This window comes from Brachyhypopomus gauderio, chromosome 12 (assembly GCF_052324685.1).
Source record: "Brachyhypopomus gauderio isolate BG-103 chromosome 12, BGAUD_0.2, whole genome shotgun sequence".
Lineage (NCBI taxonomy): Eukaryota > Metazoa > Chordata > Actinopteri > Gymnotiformes > Hypopomidae > Brachyhypopomus > Brachyhypopomus gauderio.
The window spans coordinates 4,030,897-4,050,019 of NC_135222.1; the positions used below are offsets into that span (position 1 = coordinate 4,030,897).

At 48.9% G+C, this 19,123-nt stretch overlaps 1 protein-coding gene across 1 annotated transcript in view; it reads left to right on the forward strand.

Annotated features, from left to right (window-relative positions):
- The window catches only part of unc13a (unc-13 homolog A (C. elegans)), a 38,253-nt gene that overhangs the window by 10,947 nt on the left and 8,183 nt on the right, over positions 1-19,123 (forward strand). Inside the window, 29 exon segments of the mRNA XM_077024461.1 lie at positions 1,455-1,644; positions 3,209-3,328; positions 4,950-5,699; positions 5,912-6,005; positions 6,748-6,794; positions 7,044-7,122; positions 9,165-9,239; positions 9,393-9,485; positions 9,487-9,613; positions 9,907-10,134; positions 10,332-10,473; positions 10,621-10,790; positions 11,199-11,314; positions 11,496-11,659; positions 11,760-11,913; positions 12,043-12,111; positions 12,837-12,926; positions 13,035-13,169; positions 13,519-13,652; positions 13,767-13,852; positions 14,213-14,339; positions 14,480-14,576; positions 15,124-15,267; positions 15,435-15,512; positions 15,603-15,626; positions 15,847-15,924; positions 16,045-16,133; positions 16,281-16,433; positions 16,637-16,760. Coding sequence (XP_076880576.1) covers positions 1,455-1,644; positions 3,209-3,328; positions 4,950-5,699; positions 5,912-6,005; positions 6,748-6,794; positions 7,044-7,122; positions 9,165-9,239; positions 9,393-9,485; positions 9,487-9,613; positions 9,907-10,134; positions 10,332-10,473; positions 10,621-10,790; positions 11,199-11,314; positions 11,496-11,659; positions 11,760-11,913; positions 12,043-12,111; positions 12,837-12,926; positions 13,035-13,169; positions 13,519-13,652; positions 13,767-13,852; positions 14,213-14,339; positions 14,480-14,576; positions 15,124-15,267; positions 15,435-15,512; positions 15,603-15,626; positions 15,847-15,924; positions 16,045-16,133; positions 16,281-16,433; positions 16,637-16,760 — 3,977 coding nt within the window.

Consider the following 19,123-nt stretch of genomic DNA (forward strand, 5'->3'; position numbering starts at 1 on the left):
CAGCCAGGCTGAAGCAGGGCTTGAAACAGACTGAAGCAGGGCTTGAACCAGGCTGAAGCAGAGCTTGAACCTGACTGAAGCAGGGCTTGAACCAGGCTGAAGCAGAGCTTGAACCTGACTGAAGCAGGGCTTGAACCAGGCTGAAGCAGGGCTTGAACCTGAATGAAACAAGGCTTGAACCAGGCTGAAGCAGAGCTTGAACCTGACTGAAGCAGGGCTTGAACCAGGCTGAAGCAGGGCTTGAACCTGACTGAAGCAGGGCTTGAACCAGGCTGAAGCAGGGCTTGAACCTGACTGAAGCAGGGCTTGAACCAGGCTGAAGCAGGGCTTGAACCTGACTGAAGCAGGGCTTGAACCAGGCTGAAGCAGGGCTTGAACCTGACTGAAGCAGGGTTTGAACCAGGCTGAAGCGGAGCTTGAACCTGACTGAAGCCGGGCTTGAACCAGGCTGAAGCGGGGCTTGAACCTGACTGAAGCAGGGCTTGAACCAGGCTGAAGCAGGGCTTGAACCAGGCTGAAGCAGAGCTTGAACCTGACTGAAGCAGGGCTTGAACCAGGCTGAAGCAGGGCTTGAACCTGACTGAAACAAGGCTTGAACCAGGCTGAAGCAGAGCTTGAACCTTACTGAAGCAGGGCTTGAACCAGGCTGAAGCAGGGCTTGAACCTGACTGAAGCAGGGCTTGAACCAGGCTGAAGCAGGGCTTGAACCTGACTGAAGCAGGGCTTGAACCAGGCTGAAGCAGAGCTTGAACCTGACTGAAGCAGGGCTTGAACCAGGCTGAAGCAGGGCTTGAACCAGGCTGAAGCAGGGCTTGAACCAGGCTGAAGCAGGGCTTGAACCTGACTGAAGCAGGGCTTGAACCAGGCTGAAGCAGGGCTTGAACCTGACTGAAGCAGGGTTTGAACCAGGCTGAAGCGGAGCTTGAACCTGACTGAAGCCGGGCTTGAACCAGGCTGAAGCGGGGCTTGAACCTGACTGAAGCAGGGCTTGAACCAGGCTGAAGCAGGGCTTGAACCTGACTGAAGCAGGGGTTGAACCAGGCTGAAGCAGAGCTTGAACCTGACTGAAGCAGGGCTTGAACCAGGCTGAAGCAGAGCTTGAACCTGACTGAAACAAGGCTTGAACCAGGCTGAAGCAGGGCTTGAACCAGGCTGAAGCAGGGCTTGAACCAGGCTGAAGCAGGGCTTGAACCTGACTGAAGCAGGGCATGAACCAGGCTGAAGAAGGGCTTGAACCTGACTGAAGCAGGGCTTGAACCAGGCTGAAGCAGAGCTTGAACCTGACTGAAACAAGGCTTGAACCAGGCTGAAGCAGGGCTTGAACCTGACTGAAACAAGGCTTGAACCAGGCTGAAGCAGGGCTTGAACCTGACTGAAGCAGGGCTTGAACCAGGCTGAAGCAGGGCCCTATAACTGCTTAAATAAATGTTTATTAATTCCTTGTGTACTTACAGATGAAGATCCAGACAGCGCTGTAGACGACAGGGACAGTGATTACCGCAGTGAGACCAGCAACAGTATCCCCCCACCCTTCTACACCACATCGCAGCCCAACGCTTCAATGCACCAGTACCCCATCCGCCACCACGGCTCCCAGTACGACGACCTGCACGACTATGACTACGATAACCAGAGGGCCATGAGGTAAGCAGCAATAAGGCCCCTCTGGTTGTTTGTAGTTTTCATACCTATTTTGACTTCCTTGCTCTATACCAGTGGTTCCCAAACTTTTTCTGCCGTGCCCCCCTTTAGTAGATGAGAATATTTTTGCGCCCCCCCCCCCCCCCCCCCCCCCCCCCCCCCCCATATTGACTAGGGATGTGTTGAAAACTTACAAAAACAATAGGTTCACAACTTTGGTCAAACATGAAAAAAATTAACTGCAAGAAACATTTTAAATGGTTCAAGAATTCTAAATGTAATTTACAATAAATAAGGAGATGAAATAAGAGAAACAGCAATACATATGCGGCTAGTTTGCAAGCGCAGACATCACGCAGAGCACAAAGCATGTAACGGCCAGAAATATGTGTACTGTCTCTTTAAGGGAGCGAGTTGAGCGTGCGTATGGAATATTGTTTTTTTAGCTTTCCGCCGTAGACCGAGTCAGACCACTGCTCTTTAATTTATTTCTGTAAGTAACGCATTAAATGAGCTTTGGACAACTCACCAGTTCATGTATGAACAGTGAAGTATTGCTGGAGCCCAGGTTTATTTTGGTCAACCAGCAAATAAACGGACTAAGTGGAATACCACCAGCGCGAGTATTAGGGTTGAACTAACTCCGAAAAGCAAGCAATACAAGCATATAATTAGAGTGAATAGATCTGTTTTTATGGATCGGTCACATTGTCCCCGATACCCGATCTAGAATTTTTTCAGATATTAATATCGGAATCGGTGCATCCCTAATATTGACACATGTGCACGTTTTACTTTCAAGCTCCGCGCCCCCCCTGCAATAGCTCCGCGCCCCACCTAGGGGGCGCGCCCCCCACTTTGGGAACCACTGCTCTATACGATTGTTGCTGCTCACACCTGTGCATCATGTTTTTGGGGCAAACATGTTATATGAACTATGAACTCACTATATATTTGTTACGTAAGACTACGAATTCACTATATCCTTGTTATGTTTGACTATGAATCCACTATATGCCTGCTATATATGAGTATGAATTCACTAAGTCCTTGTGAACGTCCTCAGATTATTCCCTGGTCTCTGTATACAAGGCGCTGACTGAGTGCTCGTTGTATACACCCTATCGGTGAGCCTCACTGCTGCCCCCTTGTGACTGGAATGCTAGAGACATGTATGATTCAGCAATCGCAAATAAGCGCTTGTCTTGCACAGCCCCCCCATCTCTCAAACCCCCCCCCCCCCCCCCAAAAAAATGAGCACCAGCATTTTGTACATTACCCAAACTGTCGTACTGCACGCAAGGACACGTCAGCACATAAAGCCTCAACAGTATCCTTCTTAAGCCAGACCCAAAGACACACAGAGACTGTCCTTAAATCCTCCTGTAACGTCTCTTTATCCGCCGAAAGGCTAAAGGCCGTGAGTACCTGACGTTGCCGTCGTGAATCTACCCCGGGGAGCCAGTGCTACGTTGTGTTCACCACGCCCGTCCTTCAAGAGCCAGAAAACCTGTAACTCATGCTCCTCCTCTTCCTGCCTTGTTCCCTCCCTTTCCCCTCCTCCCAGACGCTATGATAGTTTAGACTCCGCCACCAACGGCCGCAGTGATCTCGATTCGGCCTCCGGCTCAAGCAGGCGGACCAGCCGCCAGTTCTCCTTAGACAGTAGGCACTCACTCTCTGATAGGTGGGTCTCTGTAGCTCCTTTACTTCCACCTTCCTCACCCTCCTCTTCCTCTCGCTCCAGCCTGTGAAACCGTCCCGCTGTGATGATGTGGTGGAATTGGACGTGTTTGGTCCTGTGGTCCTCGCTGTGCTTGTATGCATGCGCACACACTCTGTTCTTTCCACGTGCGTTCTCTATATTACTATATATTTATATCTGCACATCTCTGTCACATTCTCTTATGGTGTGGCGTGACCGCGCTGTAGCTGGCAATGCCGTGTAACTATTTTGCCGTGTGACATTTTTGCTGTGTGTTATTTTGTGGTGCCTGCCACTTGAATGTCTCTCCGGTTCCTTCTGCTGTTTGTCGTGCTGTGAAGTCCACGTTTGGTGTGGCACCGGGTCGGCCCACTGCGTGTTGCGAGCCGTGCGGGCGTGGAGAATGCTGTGTGTTTTTGGCCAGTAAGATGCTATTTGCCTGTCCCGCGTCTGACAGAGTTTGAAAGACTCTCTGTGATTCCGCCTGTCTGACTTCAGCTGCAGTAATTACAGAGCTGTTTGGAAGTGTGTGTGTGTGTGTGTGTGTGTGTGTGTGTGTGTGTGTGTGTGTGTGGAGCTGGTGGTGACAGGGGTGTGGTGATGAGCGAGGCTGTGTTAGAAAGTGGGGGGTGGGGGCTCTGTTGGGGGTTGGGGGTCTGGGGCAGCGGGGGCGGAGTCTGGGGCAGCGGGGGCGGAGTCTGGGGGAGGTGGGGACGTTCTTTTGATGCCGGCACTCCTCAGGGCTTATTGCTATCCTCAGGGCTGGTAATTATGAGGGAACACGAGAGGCGAGGGATGATATAGCTGCATGATGAGAAACAAGAAACAGTGTGTGTGTGTGTGTGTGTGTGTGTGTGTGTGTGTGTGTCGTGTGGTATAGTGTGTGGGTGGGTTGCAACCTAGACATTTTCTTTATTTTTATGGCTCATCTCCTGTTAAACAGCCCAGCTCTTTTTTATAGCTATCTTTACATTATTGAACCATTGAACCCGATAGTGCATAATCAATATAGTAAACAGTGTGTGGGTACATGTGTGTATGCGTACACATGTTCGTGAGTGTCAGACTGAATAGGATGATATATTTCCTCTGTCTCATTCTTTCTCTGTCATTCTCGCTCTTCCTGTTCCTCTCCTCTCTCCCCTCTCTCCTCTCCCCCTCTCTCTCTCTCTCTTACTCCGTCTCTCTCCTGGTTTGTAATCATGACTGCTCCTTCAGTCCAGGACCTGTTATCTTGATTTTGTGGTGCCGTGCTCATGGTAGTCTATGCAGCTCTTTTAAAAACTTTTGTTAATGTGATGCATTTGAGTTTTGCGACTTTGCGACATTACAATTTTTTGTGACTTCTTAATTGAACTCTTTTTGTGTTATGCTGCAGCAGCACACACACACACACACACACACACACGCACACACACACACACACACACACACACACACACACACACACACACACGTACTTCTACCTCTTGCATCATGATCAGTTCTATCACTCCCCTGCCCAGTCACTCTGCTCCTTAAGATGCTTCACAGCTCCTTCTGTCCTGACTCCTGTTCTGACTCCGCCTCCACCTCCCTGTCACCGCCCCTTCTCTCTCTGCAGCCCCACGGGCTCCAGCCGCTACGCCTCCTCGGGCGAGCTGAGCCGTGGCAGCTCACAGCTCAGCGAAGAGTTCGGCCCGGACGACGGCGAGAGCTTCCGCGGTTCGGGCGAGTTCTACGACGAGAACGACTCGTACCACTCGTGCCACTCGTCTGTCAGCTATGGCAAGGACTCGCCGGGCTGGGACGGGGACGAGACGCAGGGCGCCTACAGCGACGAAGGCGGCTACGTCAAGGACGGAGGCGAGGAAGGAGCACTGTACGAGGACGAGGATGGAGAGATGTACGAGCAGGAGGAAGGCGACTATCCTTACGAGGAAGAAGAGGAAGAGGAGGGGATGGTCTATGAGGAGGACGAGGAGATGTACCCCCTGGACGGCACGCTCAGCGAGGAGCATGAGCCTCCTTACACACCCACGCCCACCGGGGCGCCTCCCTCGCTGGCCCAGCCGGAGGCCCCCGGCGGCCGACCCCCCCTGGAGAAGCAGCCGTCCCTGCACCAGCATCCACCCACGCAGGCGCTGCCCCCCTTCCCGGGGGTGGAGTCACGCGGCGAGCCCCTGTCTCAGAAGCGAAGCTCGGGTGATTTTGGCAAACCCTCCCCGCCATCCTTAGACTCTGAACTAAAGCCGTTCAGTCCTGCGGCCAAGCCTGCGACAGTTACGGAAGAGCCCCGCCTTCCCTCTGAGCCCCCAGCCGTAGCGCATCCACCTGAAGGCCCCCCCGAGAAAACAGAGACACCCCCTGAAAGGTGAGCAGCTGACATTATCACTGACGGTTCATTAAAACATCACAAAATCAGTCCCTCACAAAAAAGTCCCTCACAAAATCAGAATGAGAAAAAGTAAAAACAAAGCCACCTCTAATAATATATAACATATATAAGGTAGAATGACAGTCGAGATGAATTTGAACATGTAATTTGCCTGTAGTGTTCAGTCCAGCTCTTCTCTCTCTACCCAGCATACCAAGGAGGGAGGAGCTAGTCGACCCTGCCGTGAGGGCCAAAGCTAATTGGCTGCGGCTCTTCAACAGGGTCCGCCTCCAACTACAAGAGGTGAGCGAAGGAAAGTGTGACACAGAGTCACTGTGCTTTCCTGTCCTGCTTTCTATGTATCCAGTCTGATGAAGTCGGCCATTGACCGCGTCTGGCGAGAGCGGCACTGTCTGTCTGAGCTGTCTGTCTGCGCTAAGTCTGAACTGTCTGTCTGCGCTGTATCTACCCTTGTCTCAGTCCTCCAACAGCACTTGGTCATTTCAGCCTGCAGAATGGCCACATTTTCATTCCTTTGCTTGTCTGTTTATTTTGTTATGATTTCTGTTATTTGAAGTCATTTATCGACTCTTTTCTAAAACGATTTTGTTTTATTTTTAATTGTTGTAATTTTTTTGTGTTCATGTTCCACCCCATTTGTTGTTTTTTTTGTGTTTTTTCTTTTCTTTTCAGTTTTGTATCATTGCCATAGCGATTGTCATGCTCTCTCCTGATTGGGCAAGGCGGGCCGATCTATCACAAAGGTGGGTGTGTCTTTGTGCCAGCCTCTATGAATTGCAGTTGTGGGTAAATCGTGATCATAGATGAAGATAAACTCAGAGCACAAATCCAGTTTCATTATGTGCGATGGCTTCCTGTGACGTCAGTGAGATCAGTCACACATCTTCCCGATAGGAAGAGTTCCCAGCGAAATGACAAGCTGTGGGTTTCGTGTGGTGGTGGAAGTATAATGCTTTCTAACAGATGGAGGAAGCAGTAATTGACATGCCTCCAAAGCTGACCTTGTGTCTGTGCTGTGCTGCAGGCCCGGGGCGAGACTCCAGGACTGGCATCGCTCTTCCTTCAAGCAGGGTGAGTGAACCAGAGGAACCCAGTTTCTTTAACAATCAGCAGCCCAAGTAAGCCGACAGGCGATAAAAACCGACGTGATGCATGAAAGCTTTCACAGTTGGCCCCGATTTCAGTGTGATGTCCTCGGAGATAAATATAACCACAGAAACACGAGAGTGTAAAGGAGTGCAATGTAAAGGCTGTGTGGTAATTAAGAACAGCTCCTGCTCTTCGGACTCACGCCGGCTTTGCCTCTGTGCTGTTTCCCAGGCCCGGAGGAGCCCTCTACAGCATCGACAGCATGCCTGACTTACGCAAACGGAAGGCCATCCCGCTGGTTCGAGATCTGGTGAGTCAGGTTTTACAGTGACTGCTGCTCACTCGGCCCCAGGGCTTCTGGGAAAGGCGTCTCTCTGAGCAGGGCTGCAGCGGGGGGGGGCTGGTGGACTAGGCTGTGATCCATCGTGTCATGGGGATGTCGGAGGAACTGAACTTCTGCTGGTCCACTACAGCCCCTCCCCCGGCTGCCCTTAGCTTCACGTTTGCTTCCTTACTCTCCGACCATTTTTTTAGTCCCTGGCTGTTTTTTGTACTCTGTTTGTACGATATATGAACCCATTTTTGCTCACGGCCTCTCGCGTCTTCTGACCTACTTCCTGAGTGCATCACACTCCCTGTTATGTTCTTCCTTCTGCAATTATTTCGTTGCATTTAAAACTTAGACACCTTTTCCACTTGCTCCAGCTTTATGGGGCGTGTACTTGCTTGATAGGGTGTGTGTGTGTGTGTGTGTGTGTGTGTGTGTGTGTGTGTGTGTGTGTGTGTGTACTCCCATATGAGTTGTTCTGTCTGTAACTGATTCTGGGTGAAGAGATCCACAGTATCTGGAACATACTCCATACCCACACACACTCTCTTTCTCTCTCTCTCCCTCTCTGCCCATCTCTCTCTGTCACCCCCTCTATCACCCTCTATCTCTCTCTCTCCCTCTTTCTCACTCTCTCTCTGCCCACCCAGGAGTGGTTTCTGTTTTTCACTCAGTTCACCACAGAACCGGGGACACCATGAACTTATTACTGTAAACCTCATCTCCCGTTGAGAATGTTTGATCTCTAATGGCTCTCCTGTTACAACCTAGTTTTACTCAACTCATCATAAGTTGACTTAAGATTAAGCACTCCTCATTTTGGTATTTTCTGACTCAAGTCAAATGCTCAAATGTCTCAAACGTAACACTGACTCGCACAGAGCACGTTCTACTTGTAATGAACACTCGTCTCAAACAAATTTCTCCATCTTAACATTCCTCTGCTCGTAGCTCAGAGAACCTATTGAGGAGAGAGAAAATTAGCATACTGCCATAACACTCTAGCAGTTTGTCCATTTGAATCCACTTAAATACACCTGCATTAAATCCAGCTTAAATCCAGCTTCTGTACCTGCTCACAGGGGAGCTCGAAGCTACATCTCACAGGACGAGCCATCAGGGACAGCATTAAAGTACATGTCAAACACTATTAATCAGGAACACAAACTACCCTTCCTCTCCCTCCCCTCTTCCTCTTTTTCTCTTCATCTGCTCTTCACCACACGCTCACCTATCTGTCAAAACGTGTCTTTTTGTTGTAAGCCAACAGTATGTACTTTATCGTGCCGGAGATCTGAATTCTCCAAGGTATTTGTGAAGGCGTATTTGTGAAGGCGTATTTGTGAAGGTGTATTTGTGAAGGCGTATTTGTGAAGGCGTATTTGTGAAGGCGTATTTGTGAAGGCGTATTTGTGAAGGCGTATTTGTGAAGGTGTATTTGTGAAGGTGTATTTGTGAAGGTGTATTTGTGAAGGTGTATTTGTGAAGGTGTATTTGTGAAGGCGTATTTGTGAAGGTGTATTTGTGAAGGTGTATTTGTGAAGGCGTATTTGTGAAGGTGTATTTGTGAAGGTGTATTTGTGAAGGTGTATTTGTGAAGGTGTATTTGTGAAGGCGTATTTGTGAAGGCGTATTTGTGAAGGCGTATTTGTGAAGGTGTATTTGTGAAGGTGTATTTGTGAAGGTGTATTTGTGAAGGTGTATTTGTGAAGGTGTGGTGTTTTATATTGTACTTTGATCTCTCGTGGAAGCTTTTGGGTGTTGAATATTGTTCTGCTCTTTTAAAGTAATACACATTTCTTTCTTCTTTCTTTCTACATCATCCCTTCTTCACCAGGCAATGGTGAGTTCAAGGTTTTTAGTGACTTAATGGAAATTACCAAAATGGGATGTGCCTCAAATTGTGAAAATTTACATATTAACAGCGAATTGCATTTGAATTCCATTATGGAAATGATCATTTCCATATGCATGTGATAAAAATGCTTGATCTTTTGTTGTAATGTTTTTTCTGTGTGGTTCAGTCCCTGGTTCAGAATTCTCGCAAGGCTGGAATCACTTCGGCAATGGCATCCAGCACTCTTAACAACGAAGAGCTGGTACGCTCACTCTCTTTTGTTCCTCCTCTTTCTCTTTTTTCCCTCCCTCTTTCTCTGTCCTTTTCAACATGGATCAGTCCCTCTCTTGCGGTCTCTTTTCCTGGGATAATCTTATTTTCTTACCCTCTCCGATACGTTGCGTTGCCGACGCAGAAGAGTCACGTCTACAAGAAGACCCTGCAGGCTCTGATCTACCCCATCTCCTGCACCACGCCCCACAACTTTGAGGTGTGGACGGCCACCACCCCCCACCTACTGCTACGAGTGTGAGGGTCTGCTGTGGGGCATCGCCCGCCAGGGCATGCGCTGCACTGAGTGCGGGGTCAAATGTCACGAGAAGTGCCAGGATCTCCTCAACGCTGACTGCTTGCAGAGTAAGACCTCACTCACTGGCGGAGTAGTCAGCGAAACATTTTGATCGTGTGCTTTTGGTTGTCCTCAATTTAGGCTGTCCACACTAATTACCAAGTGACCACGTGCACTTGATCTTCTATATACAGAACCTCTTACTGTTGTTCCTTAGATGGTTTACCTGTTCCTTTCTGTGGCTGGGAACTGATTTGGCTTTTATGATCTGGTATCATGTTTGGTGGCCACTAATAAAACAGCAATATGATCCAGTGGGGTTGTGATGAAACTCTCTCCTCCGTGCTTCCGTCCCGGGCAGGAGCGGCGGAGAAGAGCTCAAAGCACGGAGCGGAGGACCGCACACAGAACATCATCATGGTCTTGAAGGACCGCATGAAGATCCGTGAGCGCAATAAGCCGGAGATCTTCGAGCTCATCCAGGACGTGTTCGGCGTGCCCAAAACCACCCACGTCACGCAGATGAAGCAAGTCAAACAGAGTGTCCTGGACGGCACGTCCAAGTGGTCGGCCAAGATAAGCATCACAGGTCAGCGGGCCGTCTGGGTTTTGATTGGCTAGCTGAGGTGCAACCGGAGCTGGAACCAATCAAAAATGTGCACTGGCTGCAGGTTGCCTCAAGTTTTTAAATTGTCCTCAAGTTTTTACTGGATCAAAACTCGTTCTAAGCAATTACAATGGTATGACAGAGAGATTGAGTGGCACTCTGACTCTCTCCCTGTACAGTCCTGTGTGCCCAAGGTCTGCAGGCCAAGGACAAAACTGGCTCCAGTGACCCCTACGTCACAGTGCAGGTGGGGAAGACCAAGAAGAGGACCAAGACCATCTACGGCAACCTCAACCCCGTCTGGGACGAGTCCTTCAATTTGTAAGTGCCGTCTTCTGTTGAAAACACATAAACCTTTGAGCTAATATGGTAAATGCAGTCCAAAAACGAATCGAAGGTTTAGTAGTAGAGTAACAGAGAGGTCTAGAGGCATGGTGGATCGGACCAGATCTCGTCTTAATCCTCCAGTGAGTGCCACAACTCCTCGGATCGGATCAAGGTGCGAGTGTGGGACGAGGACGATGACATCAAGTCACGGGTGAAGCAGAAGTTCAAGCGGGAGTCGGACGACTTCCTGGGCCAGACCATCATCGAGGTGCGCACGCTGAGCGGAGAGATGGACGTCTGGTACAACCTGGGTGAGCCAAGATGTCTCCGGCCTCTGGTGTGTTGGAGGACACATGCAATAGGCCTGCAGAGCTGATAATGTTGGAAAATAACGATGGTTGCAAAAGATGAATGGTACGAGACATGTGCTGAAGCATGTTTCTTTGTGACAGTCATAATAATGCACTCTCCCTATACCACTTAACAGCTAAACGATGCCATACATATCATCTTACAGTAGGATTGCTCTACACCTTTTGAGTCACATATTTATAGAAACGGGACACGCGTGGTGTGATGGCGCTCCACTCGCCATCACAAAACTCCACGCCCACGCCATGCAATTACAAGACGTCCATTAGCTGCCTGCTGACTCTCTCTCTCTCTCTCTCTCTCTCTGTCTCTCTCTCTCTCGTTTCTTCGACCCACTTCCTGTCCAGACAAGCGCACGGACAAGTCTGCCGTGTCGGGAGCCATTCGCATGCACATCAGCGTGGAAATAAAGGGCGAGGAGACTGTGGCACCATACCACGTCCAGTACACCTGCCTACACGAGGTACCACGACGATCGCAATGATGATGTGAAGAGGTCTTTTACCAAATAAAAGAGTTTGTGGCATTGCGCGTTTGACAAGAAACCTGCGTATGTAAAGGAATGAACACAAGTACTAACTCCTGGAAGGTGCACTTAGCATGGTAGGACCCTTTTGGTAAACACTGTCTCTTTCTACATGCAGAACTTGTTTCACTATGTAACGGACCTCCAGAACAATGGCGTGGTGAAGATTCCAGACGCCAAGGGTGATGATGCCTGGAAGGTCTACTTCGAAGAGACGCCACAGGAGATTGTGGACGAGTTCGCAATGCGTTACGGAGTGGAATCCATTTACCAAGCCATGACGTGAGATGACGTCTGAACGGTTCTTTTCTTAAGTCATTGATTTCCCCATTGCAGTTAAAAAGACTCAAAGTGCTTGCATTGTTCTTTTTTTATGCTATAGACACTTTGCCTGCCTGTCATCTAAGTACATGTGCCCCGGCGTGCCGGCTGTGATGAGCACCCTGCTGGCCAACATCAATGCCTACTACGCCCACACCACCCAGGCCACCAACAACGTCTCCGCCTCTGATCGCTTTGCGGCCTCCAACTTCGGGGTGAGTGCCTGACTCATTATGGAAAAACACATATTCTTATAGATTAATGAGTAATGCAGCAATGATGGTGATATGAATTATTTAAAAAAGAGAATGATTTTGAATGACTCTTTCTGGTTATGTGTTTAGAAAGAGCGCTTTGTCAAACTTTTGGATCAGCTGCACAACTCCCTGAGGATTGACCTCTCAATGTACAGGGTACTGTTGTTTTCATATCTTTGCTTTTCCTCTCTCTCTCTATTTCAGAGTCTGTGTATCTCAGTACAGTATCGAGTATCTCTTTTGCAATTTCTCTCTCTAACACTTTGGGGTTTACTCTGGGCCTTCTAGTAACCCCAGAAAACACATTAGTTCCCCAAGTTCTATGCAGACAAGGGCCTCTGAGCTGTCTGCCTCTGAGCTGTCTGCCTCTGAGCTGTCTGCCTCTGAGCTGTCTGCCTCTGGGCTGTCTGCCTCTGAGCTGTCTGCCTCTGAGCTGTCTGCCTCTGGGCTGTCTGCCTCTGAGCTGTCTGCCTCTGAGCTGTCTGCCTCTGAGCTGTCTGCCTCTGGGCTGTCTGCCTCTGAGCTGTCTGCCTCTGAGCTGTCTGCCTCTGGGCTGTCTGCCTCTGAGCTGTCTGCCTCTGGGCTGTCTGCCTCTGAGCTGTCTGCCTCTGAGCTGTCTGCCTCTGGGCTGTCTGCCTCTGAGCTGTCTGCCTCTGAGCTGTCTGCCTCTGGGCTGTCTGCCTCTGAGCTGTCTGCCTGCAGAGCCGACAACATTACAAAACAACCAGTTAAACTGTAAAGATTAACCTCTGGAAAAATACATGGGCAATGGGGGGGAAACTCTTGATGATCTCTCCTAAGATCAAGCTCTCTAAATCTCATATGATTTTTTTCTCTGTAAATGTTTTTAAAAAGTTAACTTTCGGTTTTGGCTGTCATAGAACAATTTCCCTGCCAGCAGTCCAGAGAGGCTACAGGACCTCAAGTCTACTGTGGACCTATTGACCAGTATCACTTTCTTCAGGATGAAGGTAACTCACTTTTACACACAGAACACTGACAGAGCTTAACCTGAAAGTGCTCTACCCTTAGAAATCTCCATCTCCATCTAGCTGAACTACACCCGTGTATTTTGGCAGGTCCAAGAACTACAGAGTCCCCCTCGTGCCAGCCAGGTGGTGAAAGACTGTGTGAAGGCCTGTCTCAACTCCACCTACGAGTACATCTTCAACAACTGCCACGAGCTCTACAGCCGCGAGTACCAGACCGACCCGGTGAGTTCCTGCTCCGATGTTCAGAAAGACCCTGTTTGAGTCGGTGTGGGGTTCAGCTCCCCCGTTAGCGCTGCGGCTAGCTCACTCCTCTTGCCTAACTAGGGCACCGGGATCTTTCGGGAACTCCATCATGAATAGCACACGGTGCATTCCCTTTGAATTAAACAGATGACCCCAAGGCTTCTGCCATGTTTTTGCGGGAAACATGCGCGTTTTCGTGTCGCTGTTTCCTCACGGCAGATGCTATTATTTGTTTATTTTGGCTCATCTTTGGCTGCTTTTAGAGCGCTGACTATGAAGAACTGACTCAGAGCTCCCAGTTTATGGTCCTTCTTCCTTCTTTGTGCAGTCAAAGAAAGGCGAGGTTCCTCCTGAAGAGCAGGGGCCCAGCATCAAGAACCTGGACTTCTGGTCCAAACTGATCACCCTCATTGTCTCCATCATAGAGGAAGACAAGAACTCCTACACCCCCTGCCTTAATCAGTGAGTCATCAACGCTCTGAGACTCGGTCTAACCAAGCTACGCAACCTCATGACAAGACCTAATAACGTGCTATTCCAACACAAGACCAGGAATAAGTTTCTGTGTTGTTCCAGGTTTCCCCAGGAGTTGAATGTTGGTAAGATCAGTGCAGAGGTCATGTGGAACCTGTTTGCCCAGGACATGAAGTATGCCATGGAGGGTGAGTGTGACATGCAGTGTGCTAATGCCACATCTCCATCAGTTCTGTTCACATCAGTTTACATGACAGTAGGGTGATTTATTCAGTAGCCGACTATGGGCTCTAAATGAACCAGGTGTTTTGGCCATTATCCTGAATGTCACAGTGATGTCACAGCACTTTAAGGAATGTGAACTGAGTGGATTGTGGGTAGATGTTTGAAAAAGCCTTTGTTGGTTAGCTCATTGGCTATATTTAGGCCAAAGTGAATGTGAAATGGAATTCCGCTGCCGATTCAAACCCCACGCTGATATGACTGTAGTCTCTATGGCCGTCTGGTCTGTAATAGAGTGCTATTGTCTTCACTTTTCCTGCCCTCAGAGCACGAGAAGAACCGCCTGTGTAAGAGTGCTGACTACATGAACCTGCACTTCAAAGTGAAGTGGCTCTACAATGAGTACTGCAAAGACCTGCCTTTCTTCAAGAGCAGAGTTCCGGAGTACCCAGCGTAAGTGCCTAGCACTCCAACGCATACGCAAGGGTTCTTAGCTGTGGAGATGGGTCAGTGGCCATGCACATGCACCTAGCTGCCATTCAGGCTGTGCAGTGTATGGCAGGACAATACCAGGCCTTTGTGTCGATCTGCAGGTGGTTCGAACCATTCGTTATCCAGTGGCTGGACGAGAATGAGGAAGTCTCTCGAGATTTTCTGCATGGAGCTCTGGAAAGGGATAAAAAAGATGGAGTGAGAAGTTTTTTCCTCCCTTCCTAATTGCCATTCCTGATTATTGATCACCCCCCCCCCCCACACACACACACACACACACACACCCTCAACCCTTCATTTTTTCTCTATAAGGTAGCAGGCATTTCAGTATTTCTTTTTACCTTTGTTTGAGAAAAAGGACACACTGCGCCATTTTGGAAGTTAAAGTAATGTCTAGTGTAGTTTTGGCAGTCTGTAGGAGGTGCAGTGCTCTGGCATACTGCAGTGCATGTCACAGTCTTTGATGAATTGGCCACCCAGCCTCCTGAGCTAATTTCGCAGCCAGAGGAGAGCTTCTCATTCATTGGTTTCTCACCTGTGTCCTCTTTTGAGAGTTACCATTACCTCATCTCAACCCAATTACACCGAGACAAGAGATATCACACCTGCTGGTGTGTGGTCACAAATAGTACCCCCCCCCCACCCTCCTTCACTCCCATCCCTGACTCTGCTGTCTTTCTGTTGGCGAAACTTCCGCACCTTTCTCACAGCCTCTTACTCACCGGTCTTTCATCTGCCCACACAGTACCAGCAGACTTCGGAGCACGCTCTCTTCTCCTGCTCAGTAGTGGACGTCTTCTCTCAGCTCAACCAGAGCTTCGAGATCATCAAAAAGCTGGAGTGCCCCGACCCACAGATTGTGGGCCACTACATGAAGAGATTTGCCAAGGTGAACGCCTGAGCTGAGGCCTTGTTCTCTCTGTGCTCCGACATTTCACCACCTGCTGCAATTTGACACAGATGAAGCAGTTTCTATGCTGTTTAGGTGTAGGTAGCATTAGCTTAGCACAGACACATCAGAATTATAAATGTTATTTTTATGCCTTTTCCGTGCAGACAATTAGCAATGTCCTGCTGTCCTACGCTGACATCATTTCCAGGGACTTCCCCAACCACTGCACCAAGGAGAAAGTGGTAAATGTCTCAAACCCCTTTATAAAATTGTTGGTCCCCTTCATCATTAATGCTTTTTCTTACGACATTTTCCTTTCTACCCAATTACAGAATGCAAAAGACGGGGCTATAAAGGTATGGTATGAATCAGTTTGAATAGGTTTGGACCTCTCAGGAAATCTGTTTAAAGTATTTAAAGTTCATTTTTGTTGAGCCATGAATTGTCTTTTGCTCTTAATAGGTGGTGCCAATTTTTTTGTCTGGTTGTTTTTAGCATTAGCATTTAACTTCTCACCTTTCGGTGGAATTTCCCTTTTGGATGTATAATGTTTATATGCTGTTGGTTTTTCCACAGCCATGTATACTGATCAACAACATCCAGCAGCTCCGTGTCCAGCTGGAGAAAATGTTTGAGGCCATGGGAGGCAAAGATGTAAGTCAACGACCTCCAGCAATACCACACGTGCAGCTAACAGGAAGCAGAGGTCCGTTTGCTCTCTGAAAACCATGATTGGTGTGAGGTCATTTTCAGCGAGGTTCTCGCGTGTTCCAGCTGAACGTGGAGGCCAGCGACGTCCTGAAGGAGTTGCAGGTGAAGCTCAACAATGTGCTGGACGACCTGGCGAGGATCTTCGCCACCAGGTGAGCCAGACGAGCGACGTGAGCGTCCCACCTGCGCGGTGGGGTTCTCCGCATTACCCGGACGAGCGCTGGTCTCGCCTCCGCTTGCCCTCGGGTGCTCTGAGCGACGCCGTGACGTGTGCTTTCTCCCCGGGCCGCCCCGTGCAGCTTCCAGCCCAACATAGAGGAGAACGTGAAGCAGATGGGAGACATTCTGAGTCAGGTGAAGGGTACAGGAAACGTGCCGGCCAGTGCCTGCAGCAGCGTGGCCCAGGACGCCGACAACGTGCTGCAGCCCATCATGGACTTCTTGGACAGCAAGTGAGTTTCCTCTCTGAAAGGCCTTTCTCCCTCCGCGTGGGTCGCAAGCAAGTGTGGACTCACTAGAATAGCGAGCGTCCTAGCTGCCTACGCTAAAGATACGGTGTCAGGAAGGTGCCAAAAAGGTGCAATTACCAAACCCCCTTTGATATGCTTCAATAAAGACGGGCCTTGTGCTGTCTCTCTCGTCCCCGCCCACTCAGCCTGTCCCTGTTTGCTAAGATCTGCGAGAAGACAGTGCTGAAGAGGGTGCTGAAGGAGCTTTGGAAGCTGGTGATGAACACCATGGAGAAGACCATTGTTCTGCCCCCCCTCACAGACCAAACGGTGAGAGCTCGCTCCACTTCAGCTCGTGTTCCGTCTGAAAAACCGCTTCGGCCTTCTAGGACCCGATGCTCAGTGTACATGCGTTTTGATGAGTTTGAGATTTGTTGTTGAAGAGCTTGCATGAGCACATTACTCTACTGAACACTCTACTGTTTTCTCGTCCCGACGACGTTCACAGCTGAAGACCGTTGGGGTCATACTGGGGTCATGGCCAGTAGACACACCAGTTATGTCCCCCGTTATTTCTTATTCATGTTCCTGGCTCCCTGACCCAGATAGTCCCAAGCAGAAAGGCCCATTCTTCCACTGTTTAATGATATTCACTAAGGCCTAATGGAGTGCACCATTACCATCCTAAAACCCACTCAGGCTGCTCTTTGCTCTCCAAATTGGGGTTTGTTCAGTAATGTTTAAAAATCATGTATTTATGACCATGAGATCAGAGACCAGCCTGTCCTTTTATTTGTGTATAGACGTCTGTTCTTATTTGTGTTGTTTTTGTTTGTTTATTTGTTTGTTTATGTGTTTTTGACAAAAGAGCCCCATGTCGCTATTCCAAATCCCCAGCCGTTTGGGATGGTTTTCCAGTACAGCACTGCTAGCTTTTGCATTGCCAAACAGTGCCCCAAAAAAAGCTAACGGCTAATGGCTAAGCCATGTGACGCATCCCTACTCGCTGGTGTTACCGCTGGACAAACGTTTGAATGTTAATGCTGCTCTGATTTGATGTGGGGCTCTTTGCGGCTTCACTGACCCTTCTCTCTGGTTATTATTACATTCTCGCTCGCCCCCCCCGCACCTCCTCTTCCTCCTCCTCCTCCTCCTCCTCCTCCTCCTCCACAGATGATAGTAAGTACGGCAGCACTCCTGTCTGTGCGTCTGTCTGTCCTGCGGTCCGTCAGTGCCGGGTGCCCCTTCTCCTCTCTCTCCTTCTGCTCCGTGTGTCTGCAAAGTCCTCCCCTCGTCCGCCGCAAGCCCTCATCTGTTCATCCTGTCTCTCTGTCTTCTTCTCCCCCGCTCCACTCTCCCCCCGTCCGCCTCCCCTTTGTGGCTGAGGTGACAGCATGGTGCATTCCTGGTCGACTTGGACAAGGCCTTTCTGAACAAACCCCTCCATCTAGTGGCCCTCTTTCCTTGCACACTTCCTCTTTCACATTTTCCCTCTCTGGAAGTGGCATTCTCCCTCTCTCTCTCTCTCTCTCGCTCCTCCGCTCTCTCACCTATCCATCCCCTGCACCGCCTGGCAGGGTCCGAGCTCAGGCACCTCTGTTGGTGGCTTTGTGGTTTGGTCAGCGATCGGTGCCACCCTTACCCTCTCTCTCTCTGTCTCTCTCTGTCTCTCTCTGTCTCTCTCTGTCTCTCTCTCCTCTGTCGGTCTGCTGCTTGCGTCTCAACACTCAGTTCTGACCTTCTGGCCTGCTCTCAGTTTTGTCAGTCTGTCATGGTGTTTGGTTTTGGGGTGTGTTCTTGGAGTGGTAACTATTACATTGGCAGGTCTAATTCAGGCCAGGTACCAAGTAAGCTATAGCTTGTCTCTTTCAGCTATTTTATTTAGGTTTTATTCATCCTTTCCTATAAAGTTCAAACATTTAGTGAAATGAGGATGTTTATGTGCTGTTGTTCCCTCTAATTTCTAAATATATGATATATATACATAAGATTGGCAGATTTCTCCAATTAATTTGCCTTATTATTATTAATATTATTATTCTTTTCTGTTGTCCACATAAACATTGTTATTATTTTTCTGTCAAAATGTTTTTTTTCTATCTTGACTACCATACCTCTCTAAATGATTTGATTTGTATTAATTTGTATGTCTTTATTGAATGCATGTTATAAGCATCATTCCACACATTAGCCAATGTTTTCATTTGCCAATCTTTTACTCAAAAATGAAATATTTCTCTTTATTTTAATGAAAAATTATTCTACCCACATGATAGGTTGTCCAACAGTGATATCCAGTCTCATTTCAGCCAAACACGAAACCGTTGGATAGAGTGAAATCAACCCAGTCCTATCCGTAGCTACGGCAACCCTGGCATGACCACCATTTGAGAATGTAGACCTTTTTGTTCATACACTATTACTGTGTCTCTGATATCCAATGTTGTTTACATTTTACATGAGGTTATATTATGGGCGTGTTAGTCCGCCACTCCCTGTCGATCAGCTAATGTGCAGAAGGTCAAAGGTCTTCTGGAGTTAACAAGTGCTATCCTCTCTTCGCAGGGCAGGGTGAAGCTTGCTTGTCACAGTGATGTAAGGACTCAAACCCCTCTAGTTCAATGTGTCCTGTCTCTCTCTCTCCATCTCTCCATGTCTTCTCTTCTCTATGTCACCCGGGTCCCCCTGTCTCC